General features: G+C 61.6%; 7 protein-coding genes across 7 annotated transcripts; 5 read left to right on the forward strand and 2 right to left on the reverse strand.

The window, feature by feature from the left end:
* On the forward strand, nt 1–2,642 carry PLICBS_003558 (uncharacterized protein; the record flags this gene model as incomplete). The annotated part of the gene is made up of 3 exons (XM_018323307.2): nt 1–154; nt 321–2,445; nt 2,504–2,642. 3 exons carry the CDS (start codon nt 1–3, stop codon nt 2,640–2,642), a joined length of 2,418 nt encoding a protein of 805 aa, XP_018178537.2.
* Nucleotides 2,643–5,014: 2,372 nt separating this feature from the next.
* PLICBS_003559 (uncharacterized protein) lies at nt 5,015–6,122 on the forward strand (the record flags this gene model as incomplete). The annotated part of the gene is made up of 2 exons (XM_018323308.2): nt 5,015–5,437; nt 5,517–6,122. The coding sequence occupies 2 exons, from the start codon at nt 5,015–5,017 to the stop codon at nt 6,120–6,122; spliced, it is 1,029 nt and encodes a 342-aa protein (XP_018178538.2).
* Nucleotides 6,123–7,167: 1,045 nt separating this feature from the next.
* On the forward strand, nt 7,168–8,310 carry PLICBS_003560 (uncharacterized protein; the record flags this gene model as incomplete). Its single annotated transcript, XM_018323309.2, has 1 exon — nt 7,168–8,310. One exon carries the CDS (start codon nt 7,168–7,170, stop codon nt 8,308–8,310), a length of 1,143 nt encoding a protein of 380 aa, XP_018178539.2.
* A 4,239-nt stretch (nt 8,311–12,549) lies between these two features.
* PLICBS_003561 (uncharacterized protein) lies at nt 12,550–14,587 on the forward strand (the record flags this gene model as incomplete). Its single annotated transcript, XM_018323311.2, has 2 exons — nt 12,550–12,609; nt 12,686–14,587. 2 exons carry the CDS (start codon nt 12,550–12,552, stop codon nt 14,585–14,587), a joined length of 1,962 nt encoding a protein of 653 aa, XP_018178541.2.
* Nucleotides 14,588–14,811: 224 nt separating this feature from the next.
* Nucleotides 14,812–16,638, reverse strand: PLICBS_003562 (peptidyl-prolyl cis-trans isomerase cyp8; the record flags this gene model as incomplete). Its single annotated transcript, XM_018323312.2, has 2 exons — nt 14,812–16,548; nt 16,612–16,638. The coding sequence occupies 2 exons, from the start codon at nt 16,636–16,638 to the stop codon at nt 14,812–14,814; spliced, it is 1,764 nt and encodes a 587-aa protein (XP_018178542.2).
* A 709-nt stretch (nt 16,639–17,347) lies between these two features.
* PLICBS_003563 (uncharacterized protein) lies at nt 17,348–19,298 on the forward strand (the record flags this gene model as incomplete). Its single annotated transcript, XM_018323313.2, has 7 exons — nt 17,348–17,419; nt 17,487–17,520; nt 17,573–17,739; nt 17,792–18,158; nt 18,208–18,282; nt 18,330–18,572; nt 18,622–19,298. The coding sequence occupies 7 exons, from the start codon at nt 17,348–17,350 to the stop codon at nt 19,296–19,298; spliced, it is 1,635 nt and encodes a 544-aa protein (XP_018178543.1).
* Nucleotides 19,299–19,595: 297 nt separating this feature from the next.
* Nucleotides 19,596–21,397, reverse strand: PLICBS_003564 (uncharacterized protein; the record flags this gene model as incomplete). The annotated part of the gene is made up of 4 exons (XM_018323314.2): nt 19,596–20,497; nt 20,574–20,778; nt 20,868–21,137; nt 21,194–21,397. The coding sequence occupies 4 exons, from the start codon at nt 21,395–21,397 to the stop codon at nt 19,596–19,598; spliced, it is 1,581 nt and encodes a 526-aa protein (XP_018178544.2).
* Nucleotides 21,398–21,483: the final 86 nt, after the last annotated feature.

Genomic DNA, 21,483 nt, shown 5'->3' on the forward strand with positions numbered 1-21,483 from the left:
ATGCCCGGCGCAAGCGTCGCAGTCCTCCCGCCACCGGCGGCCTCGACTTCCTCCTCGCGGAAGGCATCTCTCGCACCGGAACGCAAGTACAAGTGCCAGTTCTGCAACAGAGCCTTCAGCCGGAGCGAACACCGAAGCCGACATGAGCGATCCCGTACGTAACCCTTGCCTAGAGCGCGCGAGCACCTGCAAACATCCTTGTCGACGTCTTCAACGCGTCGCAGCCGTTTTCCGTCTGCTTGCTCTGTTTCGCAGCCATTTTACCCTTTCGCAGCCCGCCCTCTCCCTCTCTGCGACACAACAATGCTGACCAGTCGCAGACACCAAAGAGCGCCCGTTCAAGTGCATGAAGTGCAGGAGTACGTTTGTCCGCCGCGACCTTCTTCTCCGACACGACAGGACCGTCCATGCAAAAGATGGAGGCGTTCCCCTGCACAGCGACGGCAAGCGTCGTGCCGGCGGCCCCAAGACGCGAGCTATCGGCGGCCCTTCCAAGGCCTCTTTGCCCCTGGACACGTCAACTCTGGAGCAAATGGAGGCTGGCAGCGACGGCATCTTCGACGTAGAAGCCGCCGCGATGCTTGTTGCCGATCTGCACCACAAGGCGACGGCCGCCATGCGCGCCGACGACAGTGCCTACGACGACAACGCGTCCATGGCCTACTCGCCGCGGAGTTCGTCCATTGTGGAGTCGACCGTTACGTACCCGTCCGGAGCCATTGCTCTGCCTCAGATGCAGTGGGATGGTTTCATGCCGGCCGAACCCAAGGCGCACTCGATCTCGTCGAGCGCCTCTGGGTCCTTCGACTCGCATCAGTCATTTGCAAGCGGAAGCACCGTCCAGCCGAATTCCCACCAGCTTCACTCGATTGTGGGCCAGAACGCCAGCGGCCTGGTGCCGGCGTTGCAGACAATGATCAACTCGCTGCCCAACTCCGGTGCCGGGACTCCTGTTCCGCATAGTCCCTCGGATGCTTCCCACGCTGGGGTCAGGGCCCCTCAAGTCAGCGGTGACGAGGAACGCAACGCGATTCTGGACACGATCCGCAGCTACGACCGCGAACATGCCATCCCTGATGGCTTCCGCCTCCCTGGCCTGGGCTCCTTGAACCGGTATCTTTCGACGTACTTCGGCATGTTCCACCACCATCTGCCGTTCCTGCACCCTGCCTCGTTCTCCGCCTCGCAGGTGTCGCCTCCGTTGTTGCTTGCGGTGCTCAGTATTGGTGCGTTGTACGCCTTCGATCAAGACCAGGCCTACATGCTGCACATCGGATCCAAGGTGCTCGTCAACCAGTTCCTCCAGAACAAGGAGAACTTCAGCTCGCGAAAGTGCCCTCTGTGGACCATGCAGAGCTCCCTGCTCAACATGATCTTCGCCAGCTGGAGCGGCGACCCCAAGGGGCTGGAGTGGGCGTGCTCGATCAAGAGTCTGCTCGCCAACATGGTGGCTGGCAACAGGTACGAGCTGAAGCTTCGTCAGGAGGCCCGCGGCACGTCGCAGCCCACGCGCGCGGAGTGGGTCGAGGATGAAGGCTGCCGCCGTACTTACTACGCGGTCTACATCTTCTTCGGCCTGCTCACCTTGACGTACAACCACACTCCTGCCATCAGCTTCAACGAGTTCGAAGACCTTCAGCTGCCCTCGACGGAAGCCCTGTGGAATCTGCAGATCGCAGACGACTTGGCGTGGAAGGAGCAACTCAACTCGTCGCCGGCCGTGACCTTTATGGAGGCGCACGACAATCTCTTCCAGGGCGAGAGGCTGCGATACAGCGCGTTCGCCACGCGTGTCATGATCAACGCCTTGTTCCTCGAAGTCTGGTATCACAAGCGAAGCCCCGAGGCGCTCCAGGATGTCGTCACCGAGTACAAGCTCCGCCTCGCTCTCGAGACGTGGGAGAAGTCACTGGACATGTGCGAGCCCGAGTCGGTCGCTGTCCCGCTCAGCGCTCCGCACAAGGGCCACCACCCGCTCATCTTCAATGCCAAGGCCATGTATCGCAACGCGCGTACCCGGCTCGAGGTTGACCTCAAGAGCGTGCAGGAGGCGCTGCGTTACCACGACCCGTACGAGGTCGCGGCGGCCATGTCCCACGCTCGGGATCGCGTAAAGCGCTCGAGCGAGATGATCACGGTCATTCAGGAATGCTACAACTGCATCGAGACGGCCGTGGTCCAGGGCATCCGCTGGGTGGCTCGCACCTCGCCCACCAGCTGGAGCGTGGAGCACCCCCTTTGCGGCATGGACCTCATGATTGTGCTGTCGCTGTGGCTCTATCGCCTGGAACATGACGAAGAGCCCGCGACGGCGGAAGAGGTTGACATGTACAACAAGGTTCGGCAGCTCTTCAAGAAGGAGCTGAGCGACGGCTATACGTCTCAGCTCAGCTCCGTCGTGGCCCGGCTGTGGGGATCGATGCTGGACGAAGTTGTGGTCTGGGGGTAAGTAGAGGCATCCGATCCGACTCGCAGAGGAAGAAGCGCGCTAACAGTAATGCAGAATCACACGCCTGATGGGCGAGTCTTTTAAGCTGCACTCGCAGGCTCTTGTCGGCTACGTCGACGACCCCGAAGCTTCCTCAAACGTCTCGACCCCTTCGATGATCTCGCAGGGGGCCGATGAGGACAGCGTGTATTAATCAACCCTGGATGATTGAAACGACTGCTTTTTTTTTTCCTTGCGTCACCGGGGAGCGTGGCACCTCTCCGCCGCTTTCCTAGCATATACCTCTCTGCTTGTTGCGTCTTGCCAACCATCGCCTGGTTCGGGGACTGTTTTCGGGCGTGGTGGCCTTGGGGCTGGAGTTGAACTGCTTCGTGTTTTAGTTTCCTTGCGTACTGTGTTTTTGGGACGTTTGGTCCATCATCTCCTTTCGGCAACCTGAGGCAGAGCAGGTTTGTCGCGTCGCGTCGTTTTGCTTTTTGGCTTGGTTCGGCTTGCATGGCCACTGTTCTGTTCCTGGTTCTCGGCGTGGGGGTCGGGACGGGGGCGGTGGCAGCGATAATGGGAGGGACTGGCGGCGAGGTCGGGAACTGGACTCGGACGGATGGACGGACGGGCACGCATGATATTTCAGGACCTCGGCAGGGGAAATTGGATGTTCGACGACAGAGCGGCAGCGCGAGCTGATGGACTGACTGCAGCACTGGCGGGTTGATTGGCTGGTCCATGACGGCGGTGCCGCTTGCTTCCCACTCTCCCTCTGTGTTTTGTTTGATTACAAGTCTCTTTTTTCTTAATGCTGGCAGCGCTCTTCTTCTCTTCTTTGCTCATCTTTTTCTCTCATCACCCATGGCACTTGTTCCTGCTTTTCGACAACTCGCCTCACTGCTTTTGCACGTCACTTCTCAGATACCTTGTTCGATATACAGATTGTTGCATTTGCTTTTATTTGCTTTGGCCTGGCCATTGTCATTTCATTGCCTGCTTGCCATGGGCGGGCGGAGGGAGGCCCTCGCAACCTCGCGGGCGGGCGGGCGGGTCGGAGTCGGCTCTCGACTGCCGAGCCGCGCCTGGGCGAGGAGAACAGCCGACTCGCCCGTGTATAGATATTCATCGTACTTGGTACCACAAATCATAATAGCGTCTCTGTCACATGTTGGACGATGCCCGCCGCGTACGTGAGATGAGAAGGAGATGTCGCCTGAGACGGTCGAGGCGCGGAGTGGCCCGAATGCCGTGCGTGCGCGCGTCGGTGCGTGCTTCGTATACAAGGACGAGACTGCCCGGCGGGAGGCAATTCGACTCGGACGGCGTCTCTTTTTATTATGCCCCTTCGGCGAAATCGACGGCCGCAACGGCACATCTGCACGATCAGCGGTGTTCGCGGTAGGTACCCGCAGGGTTGCATGAATGGGCATCAGACTCTGCATGCTGCAAGCTGGGGGGCGCCACCTTGTTCAACGGGACGGCCGCTGTAATATATTACGGTACAACCAGGGGGCGGAATCGCGCCGTATCGCAGCGCCCAACATGGCTCCCAGGCAGGTACCGTGACACACGAGCATGCCTGGTTACGTTACGTAGGCGTCCCATCCCTCGACGCACGGATCGTGACACGTGCCGCAGCGTGAGCGGTGCCAACCCGAGGGGGGGGGCGGTCCATCCTTGGAGGAGCCCACTCGCTCGAGAACGATTGTCGCATCCTGGTGGTAGTGGTGGTGGTCGCGCCTCGTGTCGGGCCAGATACCGTGCGGCTCACTTTCCTCGAACAGCTACCCTCCCTCCGATCCTCCGAGAGACGGCGGCGCCGGAAGAGACGCTCGCTGCGCCTGACTGGGGCCTCTTCTGTGTGGCGCTTTGCGCACTGCAGTCGGCCCGCGAGAGGAGAAGGAAGGACAGGATAGGACAGGACAGGCCAGGGTGGTCTTGGACTCCCTTGACGAACGCCAACCTTCCTTTTCGCCGACGCCGACGCTGTGGCTTGTCGTATCTTTCTTCGCGGCGCAAACAGGCGTGAGGTCATCGCTGCGACGCAAGCTCTCGTGACCTTCCTTCACTTACGAGCTCGCAGTGCCGGTCCAACGACGGACGGGAAGGAGGAGAGGTGTTATTAGGTAGGTCCGCGCTCGCGCTCGCGCTTGCGGTCGTCGTCTGCCCCCGTCGTCTCTGCCGTGGACCACCACCACAACCACCGCCGACCGGGTCCCGTTGCCTCATCTCTTACATTGCCGTGGGAGTGAAGAAGGGGCGAGGGCGCGATTGTGAGCGTCGCAGGCACGAGGGAACCGAGCTCCAACGTCCACATGCCCGGGTCGAGAGTACGCTCCTTATCCCCTCCCTCTCTTTCCCCCCCTCCCCGCCCAGTACTAGCTGTTGGCTGTTCCGCTGACCTCTCCCACCACCATTGTGCAGCGTCGTGCCGGTCAGGTTGCGCGCTTCTGACGGGAGTCTTGAAGGGAGACCGGAGACAGATCTACGTCGTCACTCGCTTTTCACTTGCTCTGGCTCGGCACCTGACGGCCGCTCGCTCCTTTTTCGCTATTCTACTGGGATAGACAGTCGCCCGAGATGCGTCTGTCGGTTGCTTTGCTGGGGGCCGCCGTGCCGCGGCTCGTGACGGCCCTGTGCGAGTGCGGATACTCGGCCAAGGGCCCCGAGTCGAACGACGCCCCGTGGCTCTTCACCGACGCTCTCGAGAGCGACTTTACCAACATTGCCGACATCGCCACGTACAAGGAGTGGACGCGCCAAAAGTTCGACGTGACCCCGGAGGCGGGCCGGGGCAAATACGCCAAGTCGTTTGCGGTGGAAAACGTGGTGTCGCGGCCCAAGGCGGGAGGCGGGCTCGACCTGGCCGTCGGCAGCGCGCTCAAGGACGACGCGGTGCCCGCGGCCGAGATCGACTCTGCGAACCACGACATGCACTGGGGCTCGTACCGGGCGGGCATGAAGCTGACGGCGGTCAACGGCACATGCGGGGCCTTCTTCTGGGTGCGTGAGAGCCGAGCTGAGTGAAGCGTGATGTGGTGGTGTTTGTTGGCGCACGGGTTCTAACGTCAGGCGCTCGCAGTACTTCAACGACACGCAGGAGATCGACATGGAGTTTCTCTCGCGCGAGTTCGACCCGGTCAACAAGGTGTACCCGGTGAACCTCGTGATCCAGTCGCCGGCGTCGAAGCTGGCGGGCTACGACGCCAGCAAGACGGGCCTGTTCAAGACGGTCAACCTCACGTTCGACCCGACGGCCGACTTCCACGAGTACCGCTTCGACTACCTGCCCGGGCGCGTCATCTTCTACGCCGACAGCAAGCGCATCGCGGAGATGCAGGGCCCCGAGATGCCGTCGGACGCCGGCCACCTCGTCCTGCAGCACTGGAGCAACGGCAACCCGCTGTGGTCGGGAGGCCCGCCGATGCAGGACGCCATCGTTACCGTCAGCTACGTCAAGGCGTACTTCAACTCGACGGCCTCGCTGGACCCGTGGACCAAGAAGTGCGCCGACAAGAATGTGACAGTGTGTGCGATACCCGACGGGACGGCGACCAACGCCAGCACGGGAGGGCCGTTTTTGACGGACAGCAAGGGCCGCGAGAGCGGAGGCCCTGGGATGAGCGACGTGCAAGTAATGGGGCTCGTGATTGCGGTGGGCAGTGTGACGCTGCTTGCGCTGTTGTAGGGGCTGCGGCCGAGGCCGGTGATGTCCGAGTTTGACTCTTTGGAGCGCGTGTCGGGGCCAGCAATCAGGGTGAATTAAGGTATGCGCGGTTCTTGATGGTTGCAGAGCGGGTTATCATTTTGCGCCTAGCCACTTATTATTGTTAATGAAACGCTGCCGCCGACGCGGTTGGGCGAGCGAGGTTATGTTACCGTTTTGAGCCGTTTTGCGCGAATGCGGGCGCCACGCGGGCCTTGATGCTTCGGGCTCGGATCGTCCGTCGCGTGTCGTTGCTCCGTAAAGTCAAGTGACGGCGGCCCGGACCAGATGACGCCACGGCGGGCATTTGATGTTTTTGCGGCAGCCACCCGCCCACGCCCGTTGACGCTCCTTCGCCCCGGCCACGGACAAGCTTTTGGCTAGCGGGCGCCCGTCCTGGAACATGGTGGCCCGGATGACGACGGGCGCTGGCGAGGCGGCGGGTGTCCTCGTGGGGGGAGGCGACGGGGCAGTTTGGAGGCGTGGATAACATCACGGACGAGACGGGGCATCCCGTGGTCGCATTTCGCGCTGGCTCCTCTGGGCTTGGCGCCTGTGGGAATCGAGGCGAAAGAGGTCGCATTCGCTCTGGTTTTTTGACGCTGGCGCTTGTGGAGAGTCGAGGCGACGCAACGCGCGAGCGAGAGAGAGTGCGAGATGCGAGAGCCATAATTATGTGTGTGCTGTGTGCTGCGCCATGTGGAGGGGAGGGAGGTCTTGGATGGAGCGAGCTGGGTGCTCAGCTGGCCTTGCCCGACCGATCGACGGACCGGTCGATCAACTGACTGGATATATAAAGGAGGGCTGTGTCGTCGTTGTTTGTCGACTGGGATGACTTGGCAATGACGACGGATGAGGGCACCGAACCGATCAAGGATTTCACTACTGCTACTACTACTATTGTGAAATAGCCTGAAGAGGAAGAGGAACCCTGCAGGCGCACATCATTAGACCTCACGTTCACCAACATCATCAACATCATCTTTAGCATCATCAACACAAGACACGCGACAGCTCAGCCGGCACCATGGCGGACACGCTCAACATCGTGCTCCGCAACGAGACGCCCGCGGCGCAGCTCTACGCGCACATCACCGGCTCCGACGACAAGGGCATCGTCATCATGAGCGCCGACGGCAAGACGCCCTACCGCCCTACCTCGCCGAGCGACACGCTCCAACCCCTCGGCGCGGACTGCGCCATCCCGCTCGGCGGCACGGGCGGCTCGCGCACCGTGGCCATCCCGCGCATCTCGGGCGGCCGCATCTGGTTCTGCAAGGACAAGCCGCTCAGCTTCTTCGTCAACCCGGGCCCCGCGCTGGTCGAGCCCTCGGCGACGAACCCCGCCGACGCAAACTACGGCCTCGACTGGGGGTTCGCCGAGTTCACGTGGAACGCGCAGGAGCTGTACGCCAACGTGTCGTTTGTGGACTTTGTGGGCCTGCCCGTCTCGCTGCAGCTCAAGACGGGGGACGGGCAGGTCAAGACCGTGCCGGGGATGCCGGCCGATGGGCTGGAGCAGGTGTGCGGGAAGCTCGAGGCGCAGGGCAAGGCCGACGGCAAGGGCTGGGAGAAGCTGGTGGTTCGCGACGCGGGCGGCGCGCCGCTGCGTGCGCTCTCGCCCAACGCGGGCGCCGTGCTCGTCCCGGGCCTGTTCGACGGCTACTACCAGTCCTACGTGGACGCCGTGTGGGACAAGTACACCAAGGAGGACCTCACGGTCAACACGCAATTCAAATGGGGCGACGTGACGGGCCGGACCTCGCCCGACGGCAAGCTCCTCACCTTTGCCTCCAGCGACGGCAGCTCCAGCATAACCTTCGGGAAGCCCTCCGCGGCAGACATCTTCACCTGCAGCACGGGGCCGTTCGCGCACGGGGCCGGCGTGTCGGAGGAGCAGCTCAACGTCGGGGCGCGCCTCGCCGCGGCGCTGAACCGCTCCACGCTGCTGGCCAACGCGCGGCAGCCCGAGGGCGAGAAGGTGGAAGGCTACTACAAGGAGGCGACGACGAACCACTACGCGCGCGTGTGCCACGAGACGAGCGTCCAGGGGAGGGGGTATGCGTTCCCGTATGACGACGTTGGCGCGAGCGGCGGCACGGACCAGAGTGGGTTTGTGAATGATCCGAATCCAAAGGAGTTGACTGTCTGCGTGGGGAAGCCGCTGTGAGCGGACGACGATGACGACGGAGTGTAGGGCTCGGGCATGCTTCGACTCGGTTGTTTGATGATGGATGGGAGATGGGCTCGGGCCTTGGATGTTGTTAGACCACGGACGGGACGCGCGCAAGAGGAGGATGAGTCGCTTACTAGACGAGGGACGATCTGAAGAGGAGGATGAAGTCGACGATGGATGGATGGATGGAGGATGGATGCACATACGCAAGAGCAGCAGCTCGCCAGATCGACGGGAGATACCTCACTATCTCTCCATGTCCTGGTTACGGCGACATCTGCACGTCACTTTACTGTTTCAACCCCCCCTTGTTGTCCATACTACTCATTCTATATTACAGCACCATCCTTTGTACATAGTCTGCGATAAGCAATGCACATACAGTTAATAGAGAGCGCTACCCATACCCACCTGATCGTCGCGGTCGTCGCACGGCTATTGTTAGAAACCGTCAGCACCTTTTTTTCACCCCTGGGGCTCCGTTCATCCCTTGTCGGGTCATCATCTTCCATGCAGCAAGCAAGCAGCGTCCCAGCGACTCCCACGCTGGCACGAGAGCGCTGCGTCGCCCGCCCGCCCGCCCGCGTGCGCTCAATTGTTGGGGGCCGTCTTATGCCTATTGGGTCACGATGGCAGGCCTGAACGTGGTACTGATGTTACCCTGCGCGCCTGCGTGAACCCCAAATTTGCCCTCTTTTAATTTTGGTCGTTTTGACAGCTGCGGGAGGATTCAGGGTTGCTGACCTGTCGACGGCAACTCCGGCCGGTGTTGGGAGGGTGGTTTAATTTCCTCGTCGCCTAGATTGCGTGTTACTAGTTCATGTCTTCGTCCGGGCTGGGTATTGGTACGTGGCGTGTGTGGCTGCTTTGACAAGTTAACTGTGATCGGGATCATTGTCAAGTCGAGTCGAGGATGCCGGCCCGGGGACTGCGGGTGAAAGGCCGAAGGCGCCGTGGGATAGGCGGACGAATTCATGGAATCGTCACTGACGATTCGCCTGAGATAGTCGTTCAAGTACTGTGCTTGCAAGCAGTTGCCTGCTAGGCACACGCAAGCAAGCAGTGAACCATGCGTCATGAAATATCCTCACGATCCCGTCAACGCTCACTATAGCCTGTCAAGGGTACCCATGATCGACTATTGGAAAGTCTCCTCGGCACCTTTTCCATGCACGCCGCATAACGATGCCCTGCTTGCAAAGGGGACATTACGATCCAGACCGGAAAGTGCCTTGCCCATCGCTTCGCTTCTGCAGACAGTCCCCGCGGTAGCGTGGCCTGCATGCCTCCTCGCGCGCCCAGCGCCTCGTGGCCGGCGGGGGAGGAGGGGATGCACGTTTGTCAGCGTGCGCGTTGATGGGAAAGAGGGGGAAGAAGAGGCGTCCAAGTCGACGTGGCCAGCCATTCGCAGGGCATAGGCGCCTGGGGGCGGCGTTTTCGAGGGTAGCTGTCGGAGCGGAGACACAGTTCTTGCAGCGAGACTTGCTTATTATGGTTGCCTTCGTTCCGGCCTGTGGTCACAGGGCTGCAGGGCGCGGATCAGGGATGCGCAGCTTGAACGAAGCACTGGGCGCGGACCGACTGCGTACGAATCCGGGGATGAGCACTGGGGGAACCTGCGTCGGCCATCTGCCCGGCCGCTGTCACATGCCTTTGGCCGTGCCGAACCCCCCATTTTAGTCGTCTGTCCTGGTCGCTGGAAAGGGATCGGACAGGTTCGCCCTGTTATTAGCTGGACCCTTGGGTGAGATGATCTTTGTTCCGCCCTCTCCAAACACGGTGAATCCTTTGACGTCGGCCGCGTACGAGGACACGGCTCGCCGCCGGGAAAGCAATCTTGCAGAAAGGGTTTCGGAAACCCATCGACGGCGACCGACTACCGACCGACCAGGGATCCAGCGGGATAAGGTACCCAGGCGCCCCGTTTCCCGGTCGGGGAGCAAGGGAACCAACAGCACGCACCGCAGCTGGGCTGAGATGGGGGGCGGGGGCTCAGCCACCCGATGCCAGATCACGTATTGGCTGGACGCATGACGTCGAGGGAGAATGGACGGGTGGATGGATGGATGCCTTGGACAAGCAGGCCTCGATGCGACGCGATTCGATTTGCCAGCAACCGAGGCGACGAGGGTGACGATGGTGGTGGTCGCAGCGGCGGACCGATGAGGCGGCGCTGCCCGGTGATGCCCGGCGATGATGGAGGGTCGAGGGAGTCGTGGACGAGGCCCGGAGACGTGTAACGCACCCATGCGCAACGCCCAAGTATGCGCCCGTCTCACCCTTAAGCAGAGCCGCTGGGACAAGCTTCTGTACGCATCGCCAAGACCTCAGCGGTGGCAGTATGTGCTCTGCGTACGTACTGCATTTACCCGTACAGGGCTGAGGCCAACCCGGCTCCACAGGTCAGGCGAAGCCGCCCGTGCCATCCGGGAGTTGGTGAGCCATCTGCTAGGCCCGGATTTTGATTACAGCTGCGTGCGTGTCGACATTCGTTGGTGCTCGGTCTCGGTTTCGTCAAACTGTCCACCAGGTCGCTCTGCCACGCGGCATCTGCCGGGCCCGCTCGCGCACAGACGACGAATCGTGCTGCAGACGTGGAGTTTGTGCAGAGTCCTCCTGAAGATAAGGCGCGGTGTGGAGATGCGCGAATACAACGCCTCCAGCTGTCGACGTCGGCCCTGAACCCACCGACTGGGCCGACCCTGTGGCGGCGGAGGCGGCGGCGGCGGCGGCGGGCAGACCCTGGGACCTGAGCGAGGTAAAGACGGGCCGACGCTTGTCAGGAAACGACGTACGAGCGTGTAGAGTTTTAGAAACGGCACTAACGGTCGCTAAGGCTGGTAGCGCCTGCAGTTTATTAGCTGGGTACGAAGCAAAGGTAAGACAAGACAGTGCCTTTTGCCCTTACCTTGGCTTCCGTTGACATGAGAGAAGATGCTGATGCTGGGTGTCGTTGCACCCGGCGCGCGTGTGCATCGTCCGATACCCCGGGCACCCTTGCATCCGCACCAGGTCAAAGGAGCCAGTGGCGTCGGCCAGTGCTGCAGAGGCCTGCAGTGTGGCCTGCAGAGTGGCCTGCAGAAGGGGGCCCCTGGGGCTGCCTCGGTGACCTCGATGGATGGATGGCTTGTCCCGTCGCTTCCTGAGGCTCTTCCAGGTTGTCGATTTCGCGTCCAGCCTGGAGGTCATTCCCCTGGGCGCCGCCTTCCCTCCCAGGGGGTGGTTTGTGGCTTCAAGTTTGGAGCTTCCAGGGCTCAAGGCCTGCCCCAGTCCCGGTCGTGCCTTCCTCCATCATCTGCCAAACACCCAAGGGTAGGATGTACAATGGACTGTACTCTTGTAGTAAAAAACAGGGCAGCTATACATGTCAGTCTCGTCGGGTCCTTCCACCTGCTCCTGCCTCAACGTGCGGTGTCTCCCGAGTCCCCGCCGCCACCTGCCCCAGCAGTGGGCGCCCACCAGCGCCTGCCCGCCGACTCCTCCGGCTCCCGCCAGACTCTGCCACCGCGTGCCGTCCGTCTGCCCCCACCACCACCAGCGACCACCACCCGGACCACCACAACCGCGGCGGGTGTCCACCACCGTCGCCCGCAAGCCCGCTAAAGGTCCCCCCGGCTGGACCACTAATAGAGCGCCTGCAGCTGCATGCAACGGCACCACGTTCAAAATACCCCAACGTTTGACGGAGCTGCAGACCGGGACCCAGAGAGACTCCATTTGCCTGTGGCCCCAGACCCTCCTCGCCTCCACTCCCGACACTCCTCAGACCTTATGCTTGCCCAGATCTTATCCGCTCACACTCCCGGCCCTCAACGTTCCTCCATCCAACATCATCCCCCGCGGCTCTTCATCGCTTTCGCTCGTCCGCCACGTGCACAGCCGTATCCGCCAGTGGACTATTCGTTGTCCGGACGCTCCCGCACCAAACAGCCGTAGGGCCGTCCTAGACTGAACCCCCTGGATCGTCTGCCGCGCTCATCGGGCCCATGGCGTCGGCTCAGTGCCTCCGTGATTAGGAATCGACATCGTCGCTAGCCAGCCTCTCGTCCGCTCATGGCACCATCCTGACTAATAACGCTGTCGCTTCCGCTTCTCCTTGGCATTCCACGATTGCAGCTCTTCGCGCTGAAGCCTCATCGCCTTCCGTTAACCAACAAGCTCATCGATTACCCCTCCTGACACTTCATCGCCCTCATCTCATTCGCCCTTCCGTCGTCGCCTCCCGCCGGCGCCATGGTTTACTGTGGCAAGCCCTCCAAGGGCTGCTCCAACTGTCGCGAGCGCAAGATCCGCGTGAGTTGGCCCTCTGCCTGCTTGGCAGGGACAGCCGCCGAATCTCTACTGCTGACTGACATGACCCGCCTCGCAGTGCGATCAGAGGATGCCCACTTGTGGTCAGTGCGAGAAGCGTAACCAGAAATGCCCCGGCTACCGTAACATGGTCGACCTCATGTTTCGCGACGAGAGCAATCATGTCATCAAAAAGGCCAACACGGCCCGCAAACGCCTCAACAAGTCGCGCGAGGCGGCCAACGGCTCAGCCAGCGGCGGATCAACCGCTCTCCCGTCTCCCTCGCCTCGCTCTTCCTCCTCCTCTTCCGAATCACCTACTGCCACGACCCTGGTCCACCATTCGCGACCTTTCATTGGCACTCCGAAATCTTCAAGTAGTGTCGATGGCCTATCGCCAGATCGCGAGCCGCTCGGCGAGACTCGCCTTCCCAACGACACACGGCAGATCCGGCGCCATCATGCCGATGTTGGCAGCGGGACCGTAACCGCGGCTGCCTCCGAAATCCCCTATGCCCTCACTCCATCCCTACAGGAGCGAGGTGTCGCCTTCTTCTTCGCCCGCTATGTCGCCACGGACCACGGCTGCTACCAAAACTACGACTTCATCTACGATGTGTGGAGGCCTCCGCCCAACGTCGACATGGCCGACATGAACGACGGCATCCTGGCCAGCATGACTGCTGTAGGCCTCACTGGCTTGTCCAAGCTGACGCGCTGCCCCGAAGCAATGACCAAGGCACGCCAAAGCTATGTGCTGGCCCTCCATCTCGCCAATGAGGCTCTGCGCGACCCCGTTGTGGCCGTCAAGGACAGCACCATGCTCGCCGTCCTCATCCTCGGAACCTACGAGTTCGTCTCCGGGCGAACGCCGCAGACGATACGCGCCTGGCAGGACCATGTCAATGGCGCTGCTGCGCTCGCCACGATGCGGGGCGCCGGCCAGTTCCGCACTAGAGCCGGCACCCGCATGTTCATCATGCTCTGTCACACTGTGCTCATCAGTTGCGTCCGAAGTGGTCTGCCCATGCCCCAGTCCATGGTCGATCTGAGGAATCAGCTGTGGCATCTAACGGATACTCGGGGCCCTATATGGCGCGTAGTCGACACTTTATACAATGCGCTCCAGGTCCGCCACGACATCACCTCTGGCAAGGTTGTGGGAGTGGACGCTATTGTCGAAAAGCTCTCGGGCGTCGAGGATCAGTTCGCGGCTCTCGTCGATAGTCTCCCCAACGGCTTCAAGTATCGCGAGGCGAAGCTCATGAAACCTCACCCAGCGGTCATGGGTGATTCATGCCACATCTACCTCGGCCTGACGCAGGCCACGACCTGGAACGGCATGCGGACAATGAGGATGCTCGTACAGGAAACCATTCTGGATGTTCTGTATCACAGTGTCGACGACCCCACAAATCTGCCTGCCCACCACCAAATGCAGATGGCCAAGGCGATGAAGCTAATACGGATGCTCGGCGATGCCTTTGTGGCAAGTGTGCCGCAGCACTTTGGCGTTGTGAGCTCCAAGGACGTGAAGCGCGATGACCGCGGCCGCCGGACCGTCACGCCCGTCCCGACTTCCAAGCTGCCCTACCGAATTATCTCCTCGTCAGCACCAAAGAGTCTTCCAGACACCCCTTCAAACAAGCAGGTATCCGTCCCGACGCGGAGCCCCACGCTGCTCGACCCAACGCAGTCGACTGGCCACGAAAAGGGCCACGAGCGGTTCTTGACCCTTGCGACCGCCAGCCACACAATCATCTGGCCCCTGTACACATTGGGGATGTCATCTTCGTGCACGCCGGAGACCATGGCCTACGTACTTGACAGGCTCGATGCCATCTACAAGGAAACGGGCTTCGAGCAAGCTCGCACCGTGTCCAACATTATTCGGGAAAAGGTTCATGCTCTATCGTGGGACGACTTCCCCACCGCAACTCTGCCGACGTTGCCCGAAGGGTCATTGCCAATCATGGTGTAAATGGGGGGTTTGAGGGCTCGTTATCTGAAGGCGAACAAGGATACGGACATTTTATGAAACGACTAATGAATCCGCGTGGACAGCTGCAGGCTGAATTTCGGCATAGAGAGCAGGCTATGGCATAGAGTCCCATCCATTTCGATTTGCGTTGGAAAACGGACAAATATAGGACCGCATTTCATCCGCGTGGTCTTTTGATTTCGTGGTATCGTACATGAGCTCCATCACCAGCCGTCAAAGTTTCCAAATCCCCCGCCTTTAAACTTTTTCTTGACGGGCTCCTCCCAAGTGTCGACGTCGTCAGCGTTTGTGCCGTCGGCCCCGTTTGCCTCGACGGCAGCAGCCTTGAGGTATTTGCCCACAGCCTCACTGCCCTTGCCATTTTCAATCGTGCCGTCGCCCCTGATACGCTTGCCCGTCCACGTTGTCCGGTCGTCGTCGGTGCCGCCCTGCCGGCGGACCTGCTCGCGCTCCTCGGCGCGACGCTCCTCCTCCTTGCGCTGGGACTGGAACTCCTCGAAAGGGTCAATGAGGACGACGACGTCCTTGATGAGGATCTTGTTGAGGGGGCGGTTGGAGCCATCGGTGGGGACGGCCTCCATCTTGGCGAGGACGGCGTCGGTGGAGGGGCTGGGGGGTATGACGCCGAAGATGGTGTGCTTGCGGTCGAGGTGCGGAGTGGGCTTGTAGGTGATGAAGAACTGCGACGAGTTTGTGTTCTTGCCCTTGTTGGCCATGGAGACGATGCCGCGGGCGTTGTGCGTCAGGGGCCCGTCGAACTCGTCGTTGAAGTACTTGCCCCAGATGCTGGCGCCGCCCTTGCCCGTGCCCGAGGGGTCGCCGCCCTGGATCATGAAGCCGGGGATGTTGCGGTGGAAGGCGACGCCGCGGTAGTAGCCCTTTTGGGCGAGGCGGATGAAGTTCCAGACGGCGCGCGGGGCCGTCTCGGTCTGCAGCTCGATGGTCAGGTCGCCGAGGCTCGTCTCCATGCGCGCGTACCCCTTGGTCTTGACGCGCCGCGGCTTGAGCATGAACTCCTCGTCTGTGAGGAGCGCGCGCTCGCCGCTCGTCTCGGGCGTGAGCCCTGTGCTGGTGAAGCTGGCTGCCGCGCGGCCCGTCGTGTATGCTGCCGAGTTGGCCGCGAGCTTCTTCTCCTGAATCATGTTCTGCCGCGGCACTGCTGATGATGAGGAGGCATTGCCTGGCAGCTTGGCCAGCGCCGAGGACGAACTGCGGTTGACGTCGCCGCCGGCCTCGCGCGCCTTTCGCGCCTTATCTACGGCTGCCCTCGCGCGTAGCACCTTGTCGCCCATGCTTCCCAGCGCGCTGGCGTTGACGCCCCCCGCCTTGCGCTCCTCCTCCTGCTCCTTCGTGAGCTGGACCTCGCCGCCGTCGCGCAGGAACTTGAACTGGTCGAGGTTGCGGCTGGCGGCGTTCTGCGGGTCCTGCAGGGTGATGACATCGGCACGCGTAAACGGCTCATCGTCGACGAGGTCGCGCCACATCTTGGGCTTGATATTCATGCGCTCGACCGTCTCCCACGCAAAGACATTTGCGTACGCGCCATGTCGCACGGCGACGATGTGCGTATTGTCGGTAAAGACCTTGAACGTGACGGGGTCGACGAGGTCGCCCTTTCCGTCGCTCAGCCCGGCGCCCAGCGAGTCCGACTCGGCGTTGCGCGCAAAGTTGAGCCGTATCAGGTCCTTCTTGTGCAGGGGCTCGCCCGTCACCGGGTTCTGGTTCGGGTGCTTGTCGAGCCACGCGCCGATGACCTCGACGTCGAAGATGGTGCCATCGGGGGTGCAGACGGGGTTCTTGAAGGGCTGGAGGGACGCGGCGCAGAAGTTGAAGGGCAGGCGGCGGAAGGGGGCGGAGGAGGAGGAGCCGCCGCGTCCTGATGCGTTGGCGCCGACGCTCGCCGAGTAGGCGTCGGACGAGGACCACTCGGAGTGGGTGATCTGGAGGGGGGATTGGTTAGTTTCGTGGACGTGTTGTGAGGGGACGCGCAGGACCGGTCATACGTATAACTTGTCTGTGCCCTTGCCCATGGCGGCGGAGGTTGAGGGATGCGGGCTGGCTGGCTGGCAGACAGGGAAGACGATGGGCGACGATGCGAGGCGCAAAGTGACGACGAGGAATGATGCCAAAAGCTTATCTTATCGGCCGCCCCAAAGTCCGGATTTGAGACATGGAAGTCAACGCCGGGTCCTGCTGGCGCTTGACGCTAAGGCCCCGCCGGTGCCAGCAGCGAGTTCCATCGCTAGAGTGGAAGCTCCCCGGCGCTAGGCCGCCGCTGTGGCTGCTCCAGCTGTGCGCCCCAGGCCAATTACGGCCATCCACTTACGTGCAAAGTGCGAGTACCACCTGCCATTGCCGTCTACCTACCTATTGAGCTGGAGCTGCTGCCGTACTCGTACGTACCACAACGTGCTACCCGAACCGGGCCACCTCGACTCAACTTGCCAAGTTGCATCGCCACGACGACCCCCATTGACAGCTCGAGCGCACCCAGCGTCCGCGCCGAGAAACACCCTGGCCGCGATCCCCGACTGCCCTCAAGCATCGCACCCTTCGCCGCGCTGCCTTGTATACCCGTCACGCAGCGATTGCTCGGAAGCCCCGCGCCGTCCGTGAAGCGCACGCCGTGTCCCTGAGGCGCAGTCCAGCGGCCTCTCTCCCGAATCGCCCGGCTCGCGGCCGCGCGACGCTCTCCCGTCGGAGCCAGCAGCCCGCGTCGCTGCACACAAGATCGCAAGCATGCGGTCAATACTTGGTCTCGTGGCCCTGGGCCTGTCCGTCTGGACGGCGCGGGCGCTCGAGGTCGGCATGGTACGTGGCTCGTTCAGGCCCCCCAGACATCTAGGACTCGTGCTAACCTGCTGCCCCTGTCGCACAGGATGAGACTGATGCGAATCGCCAATACTGCTCTGGTTAGACCCTCTTGCGCTCTGTTAAGTGCGCCGACCTGTTGACATCTCCTAGGCATGTACAGTCGGACGACATGGGGCGGACCCGTCGACCCCTTCATTCTCGTCAAGTTCCTCCATTCCAAGGCGCCGGAAAAGACGGACCCGATCGCGAGCTTGCTCATCTTTGAGTGGAAGGACAAGGACCTGGTCGGACGGCCAGACCCCAACTACCCAGGGCTGGTAAGCTCTCGCGCCGTTCCTGAAAGATGCCGGATACTGACGCATGCTGCAGCGGCGACTTGAGCTCTGCCGCGACGAGTCCGTCAAGCAGGGCCACTGCAACGCAACCGACATTGGAAAGTTCATCACGACGCCCAACGCCACCGACCACTCCAACGCATTGATCGTGTCCAAGGCCATCCACCTCGAGGACCCGAAGCCGATCCACTACTCGATCAAGAAGACCGGCTACTACTGCGTCGTGACAGACAGCTTCTCCGCCGAACGGTACAATGCAGTCACCGAGTTCAGAAATGCGTATGGCGAACTGCCTGCGACGCAGATCCCGAAAATGCCCTTTTACGGCGGCATGTCGATTCTATACGCCGTGGTGGTTGTCTTTTGGAGCTTCCTCTACTATCAGCACCGCCATGACATATGTACGAACACAAGCTATCGCAGTCAGGACCATCTACTAACTCGTTTCAGTGGCGGTCCAAAATTATATTACGGCCATTTTGATCTTCCTCGTCGTTGAAATGCTCATGACTTGGGGCTTCTACGGTATGCCGTCCTCCGGTGCGACTTGTTCATGCCGCTAACCGCAACAGACTACCAAAACAACCATGGCTCGAATGTTGGCTCCAAGGTGCTGCTCATCATTGTCGGCATTCTCAACGCTGCGCGAAACTCGTTTTCGTTCTTCCTATTGCTCATTGTGTGCATGGGCTACGGCGTGGTCAAGCCGACGCTGGGTCGTACCATGATCTATGTGCGATGGCTGGCCGCCGCTCACTTTGTGTTTGGACTTGTATACTCCATCACAAGTCTCGTTGTTTCACCAGAAAGCGCAGGTAAGCTTCGCACGCGCCCTTTTGCTCTACGCCTGCTGACCACGGATAGGGCCGTTTGTGTTGCTCATCGTTCTCCCGCTGGCCGGCACCTTGACCGCGTTCTATGTGTGGACCCTCAACTCGCTGAACCTCACGCTCAAGGACTTGAGGGAGCGCAAGCAGCATGCCAAGGAAGCCATGTACAAGAAGCTCTGGTGGGCCATTCTCATCAGCATCATGGTCATTTTCGGCTTCTTCTTCTTCAACAGCTTTACCTTTGCCTCCGTCAGCGATCCTGATTTCGTTCCGTTTCATTGGAAGACTAGATGGTTCGTCCTCGATGGCTGGCTGAACATTGTCTACTTTGCCGACGTCGCCTGGGTCGCCTACGTCTGGCGGCCCACGGCGAACAACCGTCGCTTCGCCATGAGTGACGAGATCGCCCAGGACGACGACGGCAACTTTGAGATTGGCGACATTGGTGTCCCCGACGGCTTCGACGACGACGATGAAGAGGCCCAGATCGGCAAGGACCAAGCGCACCCGCCACCCGTGACGGGCATCACGGCTCCCACCACAGCGGGGCCGGCGCAGGCCGCGCAGAGCGGCCCGCAAAGGGACCAGGGGCGTAGCATACCGCGGGACTCGATTGACGGGGAGACGATATTCGCGGTGGGCGAGGATGGAGACAGGTTCTCCGACGATGGGAGCGACGAGGAGGATGCCAAGCTGGTAAAGTCGAAATGATAGAGTGGGACATGACTTGGTTCGTGGGGTTTATCTGGGAGCATTGTATCGTACAGGGCACATATAGTTGATTTTTCCTACCCAATTGTCACCGGGGGATATTAGATGTAAGGGATTTGGCAAGGCTCGTGACTGGCATGAGTCGTGCTTCAGGTTGGCAATTTCATGCCATGATGGGCATCACTGTCATGCGACTTGCGGAAATAATACTTGTATACATGCATATCTCATGCGGATACAGAGCGCGACTGCTGTTCGTCGCCCTGGATATCAATATGCTACAATCCACCGACACGTCTAACCCCGGACATCCCCGCCGAAGCCTACGGGCCGTCGGCGCCCGTCATTCTCGGGCAGGATGGCGAGGGCCTTGTACACCTTACCCATGCCGTTGGGCCCACGGTCGACGAGGCGCCTCCACGCCTTGTCGACCGTCTCGGCAGTCTCCTTTGGCGCGCCCTTGGTAAGCATCTCAGCGCGCTCACGAATTCCCATGAGCTCGAGAAAGTCGGCCTGTGGGACCGGGCCATGGACCTCCACGCCGTCGCTGGCACGCGTGGCAGCCTCGGCGATGGCGGTGAAGTCGACGTCGGCGCTGAGGTCGACGAGGCCGGGGGCGGAAAAGGGGCTGACGAGGCGGTGGTGGCGGATGCCGCGGAGGGAGTTGACGGGGATGGTGTCGGCAGTACCGTAGTCGAGGACGAGGGCGGCGCCGCTGGGGGTGGGCTTGGGGTGCTGGGGGGAGCCGCCGATGCGGGCGGCGAAGTCGCTGGCGTAGAGGGAGGCGTCGGGGCAGACCTCGATGAGGGCCGAGGGGGTGTGCTTGAGGGCGCGGTAGCGCGGGGAGGAGTCGGGGAGGTAGCGCGAGTGGCGGGTGGGTGCGGAGGAGAGGATGAGCTGGAACTCGGGCGGGGATGTCGCGGGGTCGTCGGCGTTGGAGGAAGAGGAGGAGGAGGAGGATGATGATGTGGTGGTGGTGAGCAAGGGGGTGAGGGCGGCGGGAGGGACAGGCGAGACCATCATCTCGCGCCACTCCATTGCTGGAGGGCCGGGGTTGTCGACCCGTTGCTGCCGTTGCTGCTCTTGGGGAGTAGACCCTGCTGCAGGCTTCGTCTGCTTTGCGGGAGCGGTCTGAAAGGTGTGGATGGGAAGCGCGTCAAAGAACTCGTGAGCCACGATGAAGGGCATCTTGTCGGGCTCTGCATCTCATCCGTTAGCTTCAGCCCCTGAGCATCCACCCACGCTCCCGCGACCTCGAGCTAAGCAGCGCCATACCTATGGGGATGGACTTGATGGTCTCGGTCCACACTATCGGCTTGCCCAGGTGCTTTCCAGTGCTGTGATAGCCGACCTTGGACTCGGTCGAGGGAGCATCCGGCCCGCACAGCAGCGTCTTCTGCGCGTCACGCAGCGCGCGGCTCGCCTCGACCATGAAGACGGAGTCGACGGCGCTCGCCATGGCCGGGAATCTCTGCACGGTCTGGCGGGGTTCAGGGCAAAATCGTCAGCGACACCCATTATTCTACTTCGCCACAGGCAAGACAACAACAAAAAGGTAAGAACTCGTACCCGCAGCACGTCGTCCATGAGCGTCCCCCGGCCCGGCCCAACCTCGATGAGCTGCACGCCCTGGCTCGGGCGCCCCTGGCTGATCCACTCGGCGATGAACCACACGCCGACGAGCTCGCCAAACATCTGCGAGATCTCGGGCGACGTGATGAAGTCGCCCTTGGCGCCGAACTGGTCGCGCCCCTGCCCGATGGCGCCGCTGTAGTAGCCGCCCAGGTCGCCCGTCAGGCACATGCGCATGTAGCTGGCCAGGGGCACGGGGCCCGTCGTCTGCACAGGCTGTTAGTTTTGCGGCCCGTGAGTTTGCTGGAGGCCACGATGCGTACGGAGATGGCCTCGAAAAGCTGCTTCGCCAGCGGCGTCGACCACTTCCGCTCCTCCTGCTTCTCTGCTGGCTGCTGTTGCTGCGAGAAGCGGCGCGACTGCGAGAAGCTCCGGAAGCAGGGCGCTGCGCTTCGGGCGCCGCCGAAACACCGCCCGCTCAGGCAGCCGAGCGCCCTGGGGGCGGCTACAATCGTCGAGGGCCTCATGATGCGCCGGCCTGTGGCATTGGCGGAGAGGATTTCGCGGTCCGCGAGGCGCTGTGTGAGACGGGAGTGAGTGAAGCTTGGGAGAC

The sequence above is a fragment of the Purpureocillium lilacinum genome, assembly GCF_023168085.1.
Source record: "Purpureocillium lilacinum CBS 284.36 DNA, scaffold_2, whole genome shotgun sequence".
Classification (NCBI taxonomy): domain Eukaryota; kingdom Fungi; phylum Ascomycota; class Sordariomycetes; order Hypocreales; family Ophiocordycipitaceae; genus Purpureocillium; species Purpureocillium lilacinum.